Source organism: Xiphophorus hellerii, chromosome 18, assembly GCF_003331165.1.
Source record: "Xiphophorus hellerii strain 12219 chromosome 18, Xiphophorus_hellerii-4.1, whole genome shotgun sequence".
In the NCBI taxonomy this organism is placed as follows: domain Eukaryota; kingdom Metazoa; phylum Chordata; class Actinopteri; order Cyprinodontiformes; family Poeciliidae; genus Xiphophorus; species Xiphophorus hellerii.
The window spans coordinates 4,697,038-4,704,873 of record NC_045689.1 but is presented as its reverse complement, the minus strand read 5'-3'; the positions used below and the strand labels follow the sequence as shown (position 1 = coordinate 4,704,873).

The window sequence follows — 7,836 nt, the reverse complement described above, 5'->3', positions numbered from 1 at the left end:
AGGGATCTTGGAAAACACTTAGTTTAATTTCTGATATACCTCTTAATATTAATAGCAATAGTGTGTTAGATTAAAGTATATTACCCAAGATACAAATACTAATCTAGTAAATGGAAATGTATTTGATAATGTACTAACTATGACAATATTGGAACCCAAAAGGGAATGGTTTGAATGTTATGTTTTACAGGTTGAAAAAGACTTCTATCTCATTATTGTTTGTGATAAGGCAAAGATTCAAATCTTTGGAGAAGCTGACTGCAGAGGAGCAAGATAGGTTTTGTGAAAATAACTTATAACTTTAATAACTAAAATGACTCTTGATATTTGTCATTAAAGCTCAGGGGAAGGTTTAAGTTTTTCCAAGGTAGCTCTTGGTTGGTCAAAATAGAGGTACGCCCTATTTGCATATATTAACAAAGAGAAACGCCTTCACTAGAAAAGGGAATGCTCAATAATAAGAATTCAGACAACTGCCCTGTTTTGCTTTTATGCATCAGCTGTCTCCAAAGGCGCCTTTGTTCTTATTCTTTTAATTCTTTTGTCTCAGGTAAAGAATGTACTTCTGTGTACTCTGAAGTTTTCTTGTTAAATTCATACGGTGTTTTCTATTGAATTAAACTTTGTATTTCTGTGACGTCATCGTGCCTTGCCGTTTCCTTGCCGGCCGTTGACGACATCCGCTCGGGACCCGGGCATCCAGGAGGAAAAGGAGAGCCATGCTTTTTCCAAAATTTAAGCTAACCTATTAACTTTCCTCCTTAATAACAATTAATTCATTAAGTATATAAAAAAGACAAAAATTAAGGGACAATCAAAGATTAAAAAGTTTTGGACGATACAGTGTAGGAGGAGAACTGGCCATGTATTTTTCTTTATTTTTGTTCTGCATTTGTTTCGCTCCCTACGTTTTTGGCGCAGAATACTCTTTTTCGACGCTCATGTGTGGCAAAGTAGATAGTAAAAACACAACAGCGCCTCCTACGGTCAGAATATACAGCAGTCGTAGAATATGATGTAACCAGAGGTGGACAGAGTACCCAAGTAAGAGTAGAAATACTTCATCATAAAATTACTCACGTAAAAGTAAAAAGCACAGCGAAGTAAAGATGATGCTTTTTCTTTTTATAAAGAAATAACTACTCGTTATTAGCCGCCTCTGGGTGTAACACCTGTTCTTCCGCCCAGCAGAATAAAGGAAGCGGTTGCCGCACCTGTGCCGCGTTTCTGCAGACGCAGCCTGGTCAGGATCTCCTCGAACTTGGCGTGCGTGCTGAGCTTGGGCAGCTTGACGTGCACGCCGCCGCGCAGGCCGGTGCCCAGGTTGGAGGGGCAGGTCAGGATGTAGCCCAGATGCTCGTTCCACATGAAGCCGTGGTTGTGCTTCTTGAAGATCTCCTCAATCTGACCAACATGAAGAGAAACTGAAGTAAGGCTTGATTACTGCCTAAACATATGCAGCTGGTTTCATTTTTATTAATCCATAAAATAAGTTCACGTTGCTTCCAAGCACCGTGTCCATTTTAAGTGGTGTTGGTTAACAGTTTTATGAGTTTTCAGTATTTTCCGGATGCTTTCCATCGGTCCAGTCCTTGTACCTGACAACACATTCGGTACCGTTTGTAAAGTTACACAATAAAAACTTAACAGCACTAATTTGGTTTATTAAGCCTGAAAAAATGTGGCTGTTCATTTCTCAAACTCATATTTTTACCATTTTATTCATACATTTATAAATGTCAGAATTCTAAACTAAATATTTAGTTTGGTGAATTAAATAGTTATTGACCAAGCTAAATATTTAGTCTGAAAATCACTTGCTTCGTTTGGAAATTAAATGTTTAATTTGGAAAATACATATTTAGTTCTGAACTAATTATATAGTGTGAAAGCTAAATATTTATTTTTAAATCAAATACTTATTAAATGTTAAATATGAAATGCATATTTAATTTATTAAATATGAAAGATTGATATTGAAACTAAATATTTATGTATTTAGCTTCCTAACTAAATATTTCATATTAAATATAGTTGGTCTATTGGACTTCTTCCACATATTATTTGTTAATTATTTTACAAACAACAGAAAAAACAGATTGTTCACATTCAGGATGAATTACTTTAATGTTAAAGTGATGCTCTGTGAAATGTTCTGATATTCAGATGTTTATGATTTGATACTAAATAATAAAGTGATCCTCCATTTGAGAAAAGGAGGGACAAATGTTTGTGCCTCTCCACATATATATACTGTTATTCCTGTAAATGTAACAAGACTTTTTTTTTTGTTGTTGCATTTTTTATGCACCCTGATGTGTAATTTCTCCCTCTACAGAAATATTTTGTAAAACAGTCTAGGACTGTAAGGCAGCTAATTTGAGATTAGCAATCTGGTTCGGCTGGCAGTTTCTGGTCTAGGTGTAACTTTTTAATATTTTTTTATATTAAATACATTGCTTACCAGGGGAAATTTTCTTCTGTTGTCAAAAAATGCGTATATCTACATACATATCAAATATATGTATTAAAAAATGTCCAAAGTCCAATTAAAACTCCAGAAAGCCTCGATCAAGACCACTTTAAGGACTTTCACTTCATCAGTACAGCAGAAGTCTGACTGCTGCAGCAAATCTGACGTATTTTAAGAAGTCAGTTGGATCTGTTATGTGTCTGTTTCTGAGCAGCTCTGAGGTTTATGAGGCGAGTTTCACCTTCTGCAGGCCGACGCAGAAGCGTCTGAAAACCTCCTTCATGTTGCCTCCCTTCTGCATGGAGATGACGCGCAGGTGATCCTCCTCGTTCACCCAGACCAGGAAGGTCTTGTTGTCGTTGTGCCTGAAGAATAACAATATTATTCAAATCAAGGTGCAACAGAAAATAGTTGGAGCTTCTACTTTGATAAGGCGATTCAGTCCAAGTGGATCAAGAAGATGCAACAGAAATTTCTTATTTGGTGAACAAAGAGGATGTTTGACTACTATAAAGATTTATCAGAGCAGTGGGGCTGAAACGATTAATCGGATCAATCGTGATTAATCGATTATTGAAATAATTGTCAACTAATGTTAGTAATTGATTAATTGTTAACTGGAGTATACAGACTCAACATATATCCATTTGCTGAAAGAACAAGACATTTAATGCAATAGTTGAACTGAAACTGTGCAGAAATACACACATTTTGCATTTCAGATACAAAAACAACAATTTGTCTGTAAATATGTTCAACCCAGAACTTCTCAAGTGGCAGTTCTGGCTCCTCCTGGTTCAAATTCTGTAACGATTAATCAAATTAATCATGATTAGTCGATTATTGAAATAATTGTCAACTAATTTAGCAACCAATTAATCTTTAACTGGAGCATACAGACTCAACAAAAGGTAATTTTCTGAAACAACACATTCACAGCTGTCATTAAGCCGAAACTGTAAAAAATCTTACGTTTTGCATTTAAAATAAAAAATATCTTTGTTTGTAAATATGTTTTACCCAAAACTTCTTAAGTCGTTGTTTTACTTTCTTCTGGTTCAGATTCTGAAGTGATTATTTGGATTAATCGTGATGAATTGATTATTGAAATGATCAACTAATTTAGTAATCGATTGATCGTTAGCTGGAGTATACAGACTCAACAAAAGGGGATTTTCTGGAAGAACAACACAGTCAGAACTGTAATGAAGGCAAAATTGTACAAAGTATCTGCAGAATGTGCCAATACTTCCATCCGATTAATCAATTAATCATTAGAATAATTGATAACTAAAACATACTCATCTTTTGTTGAGCATACAGACTTAACAAAAAGATGATTTGCTGAAATAACATAGTCAAAGCTGTAATGAAACCAAAACTGTACAAAATAGCTGCAGAATGTGCCAATATTTCAATCCGATTAATCACTTAATTGATAGAATAATTGATAACTAAAATAATGGTTATTTGCAGCTCTGCTCACCAGATGCCCCTGCCGTCGGGCCAGTCGCGGGCCATGCCGGCGCAGGTCAGCAGGGGGGACACTGGCTTGTCAAACAGGAAGTGATCAGCGATCAGCTGCTCCTGCTCGGCGTCGGTCATGCCGTCCAGGGGGTAGTACTTTCCTTTGAATTCGCCGTCCAGGGTGGACAGGGCTGGAGGGGGAACGGTGTCAGAATATTCAGAGAGAGAAGGTAAAGGTGGGGATGTGAGTCAGTTTGAAGCTCACCTTCAATGCTCAGCTTCTCGATGCCTCTGCGCTCTCCACGGCTGTTGTGGGGGGGCAGGGTGAACCCCTTGATGCTGCGGCCGGTACGCACACGGCTGGACAGCACGTAGTTGGGGTCCAGGTCGTCACCACCCTGATGGTGCAAAGAGGAGAGGCAATTTTTTTTTGTTGTTGCTTCAATTGTCATCATTTTTAGGTTTCTGAAAAGTTTTTTATTAAAATTTTACTAAAATAAAATGGACAAAATTACGACATTTTGTTGAAGTGACTTCAGCAAAAGAACTACTGAGCGGGTCTCCTAAACATACTTTATAAGTTGTATTGTTTGCCATTTCTGTAATAAAAGGTGCAAAAAGCATCCTAAAAACATAAATAGGTAAGACTAGAGGCCTCATAAGATAATATATTATTATTTTTGCTCTTAAATTTGTGATAAATATGTGATTTTAAAAGAGTTTAGGCCAAGATAACTTAAGAAATACTTAATAAAAACATGCTAACATTTCAAAAGTGAAACTGCATTGAACGTTTTGCAAAACTTTAAAAGCATAACTAAAAAATTTGACATACTAACATTTTGACATTTCATACTTTTCTTACAGTATTTTGTACCTATAACTTTTTTCCTCATCCCTACCATTTAATCACAATATATCATAATTTATTATAATCATGTTAATGCAGTAATCATGTTCAGGGTTTAACATTTTGGTAGCTAAAGAAATACATTTCTGTAAAAAAAACTATTAAAAGGTTGTGCACATTTATTTATAGATTGTAGATAAATATAGAAGCCTATCTAAAGCATAACTAAACATTTTAAATACTTAAGGTAAAATTGTGTTTTTATTCTGAACAATATGCTAAATTGAGCCAGTGTGAAGTAAAATACTGATATTTTGAATTCAGGAATGAAACATCCACTAGGTGGCAGCACCTTTTTGTACCCAAATTGGTAACTTTTATACTTACAGATGATGGAAACATGATCTTATCATAAATTAGACAAATTACTAAAAAAAAGATGCATTGTAAACCAATTAAAATCAAAGACTCACTATGGTAAGATAAATAAAGGGTTGAAAAAATGATGTCATATTTGAATGAAGGGCCCCATGACTGTGTCAGTTTGGCCCTTGCCCCCAAAATGGCTAAACCCAAGTTCTTACCTTCAGGTTCTCGAAGTTCAGGTCAGTCTTGTGCTTGTCGGTGGGCTTGTATCCGCCATGACGGTCGGAGATGATGGGGTCAAGCAGCTCCTTGAAGATCTCGTAGGACTCCTCGTCTCCGGCGACGCAGCCCACGGTCATGATGAAGGGGTGACCTTACAGAAACGATACTGAAGAATTAGAAAAACCTCCTGGAACCATCTTTGAAGCTAAAGATGATTATTCAGATGTTTGCTTCAGTTAATCTAAGTCTTGAACGTGACATCTGCTGTTGTGTTTGTTTCTTTGCAGACGACTGTGTCCTTACCTGGGTTGTCAACACCAGTCTGGATGACGTCATCCACGGTGAAGCCACTAGGGGTGGATTTGCCCCTCAGCTTGGAATAGATGTCCTTGGTAAGTACCTGCAATAGATGTCACAAAATACCTCACCTACTCCGTTTCCTTTGTTGGAAGCTAGTTTTGTTTAAAGGCTAATCTTTGAGGCTAAATATGACGACGTACCTTGGCCATGTGGTTGTTGTGCAGAGAGAGATCGGGGAACTCCTCATCCACGGAGAACTTCATCTTGTAGTCGTTGTGGCAGTTCTTCATGGCTGCCATTCTTACTTTGTCTGAGGAAGTGGAGAGGAGGTTTTAATTTCTAAGAATCTCATGTGCAGGGAAGCGCAGGCTTTGGTTACTCTGGTGATTAGAAGGAACGGTTGAAAAGTCTTCAAATATCAACATAAAATGGTCAGATTTTAAATATAGTCTGTCAAGGAAACAATGTGTATGCGTTTCCTTGAGTCCTGGAGTGAGACGGAGACTCTTACTGCCTGCATGTCTCACCACCTGTCTCTTCTAGACAGGCTAGATTATAAATAGCACCACGGCGATTAGTTTTGCACTTTAAATAAAACCAAACCAATCAGTTTTGAACACCTTTTTTCCATATTTAACCTATTCTCTCTGCAAAAACACAAAATATTACCAAGTAAGTTAGGTTTAGTTTCTAGTGCAAATATCCTAGTACACTTAAAATAAGACCAAACTAATTTACAAGTAACTTTTCAGCAAGATATAGGAGCTTGTTTTAAGTAAATAATTCTTTAATATTGAACAAATTCCACATCCATTGGCAGATTCATTTAATTATAATATGGGAAAACTGTGTTGTTATAAGTGAAATAATCTGCCAGTGGAACTAAAACTTTTTCATCAATATTAAGAAATAATTATTTACTTAAAACAAACTCCTATCTTTTGTTGACAGGTTTCTTGTAACTTAGTTTTGTCTTATTTCAAGTGATACAGCTAATTGCTTTAAAGACTAGACCAAAATTACTTGGTAATATTTTGTTTTTGCAGTGCTCTGTTGACCTTCACGCATTGCACATCGACTTTTTAAATGCAAGGCTGCACCTTGTGATGTTGCAGCTGCAGAATCAATCAGTTAATAGTCTGAACTACAGTCTCTGTAAGGTCAGCTTGTGGAAGTGCATCAGACTCATGAGACCCGGTACTCCAAAAGGTCAAAGCATGCATGCCGCACAGATGCCTCCTTACCTTCCAACGGCTAAATCAAGCTCCCTAAACTATTCAGAGATGGACCCTAGTGCTGTTCTGCAGGCGTCAGCAGCAGCTGATGGATAGCCACAACTGTTTGCATGACACTCTCCTATTGCACGGTTGACTTTTTATGCAAAAAAGACTCAAGTCTTTCAAAAGAAAAAGTTTTAGAAGTTAAGTAAAAATAGTTTATTTCCATTTGTTTCGTCTAGATTAGGAAGAAGCAAGGAATTTGTTTTGACCAAATGATTGCTGAAATCCTCGACACCTTAATTTTCATCTAAAAATATCAGTTTGCTACTTTATTACCTGCTTAGGAGAAAAGAAAGAAGTAACAAATCCTGGGATCAGATCCTGTTCGCCCAATGTAGGGGTTGCCCAGCTCTGACAGGTGATGGACTAAAGCCTTTATACCCAGATCTCTGTAACTATTGGATGGCTGAGTCTGGGGTCCCCTCATTCCATTGGTTGAAGCAGCTTTTCTGGGCATGGATGGGCTCCTAAAAGGCAAGAACAAACGTCACACAGAGCTGGAGAGCAGAGGCGAGGCAACAGCTGCGAGCGCCTGGTCCAACCTTTCACCCTCTGCCTCCTGGTTGCTGCTCAGAAATCAGCAAAGGGAACACAATCACATCAGATTCATGCAAAATGCATTCAGTTTAAGTGTCTTAAGCTGTTATTTTTATTTTATGAACATAAACTAATGTTCTTTACAGTATTTTAAACCAAGAATCAAAATTTTACTTTGATATTAACTCAAGATTGAAAAGTTTGGACCTGTGGAGAGTTTACTCTGCTTGGTGTCTTTGTTACTGGAACTCCGTATTCATTTTAAGAAGTTAAAATAATTTTGATTACATAATCCTGATAGCAAGAACAGATTAGATTTCAGTTCATGTATGACTCTGCTA

At 37.0% G+C, this 7,836-nt stretch overlaps 1 protein-coding gene across 1 annotated transcript; it reads right to left on the bottom strand.

Annotated features, from left to right (window-relative positions):
- Positions 1–1,134: 1,134 nt before the first annotated feature.
- On the bottom strand, positions 1,135–7,365 carry ckmb (creatine kinase, muscle b). The gene is made up of 8 exons (XM_032544904.1): positions 7,235–7,365; positions 5,879–5,988; positions 5,682–5,778; positions 5,375–5,529; positions 4,206–4,338; positions 3,960–4,131; positions 2,715–2,838; positions 1,135–1,404 (listed from the first exon to the last, which is right to left on the bottom strand). Exons 2-8 carry the CDS (start codon positions 5,975–5,977, stop codon positions 1,150–1,152), a joined length of 1,035 nt encoding a protein of 344 aa, XP_032400795.1. The 5' UTR covers positions 5,978–5,988; positions 7,235–7,365; the 3' UTR covers positions 1,135–1,149.
- Between the last annotated feature and the right edge of the window lie 471 nt (positions 7,366–7,836).

Excerpts from the sequence above, each read along its gene's own strand:
- ckmb (XM_032544904.1), bottom strand. The coding sequence starts at position 5,977 with ATGGCAGCCATGAAGAACTGCCACAACGACTACAAGATGAAGTTCTCC. Across the intron at positions 4,339-5,374 it reads TGAACTTCGAGAACCTGAAG|GGTGGTGACGACCTGGACCC; the intron begins GTAAGAACTTGG and ends TTGCACCATCAG. Across the intron at positions 1,405-2,714 it reads TCTGCGTCGGCCTGCAGAAG|ATTGAGGAGATCTTCAAGAA; the intron begins GTGAAACTCGCC and ends CATGTTGGTCAG.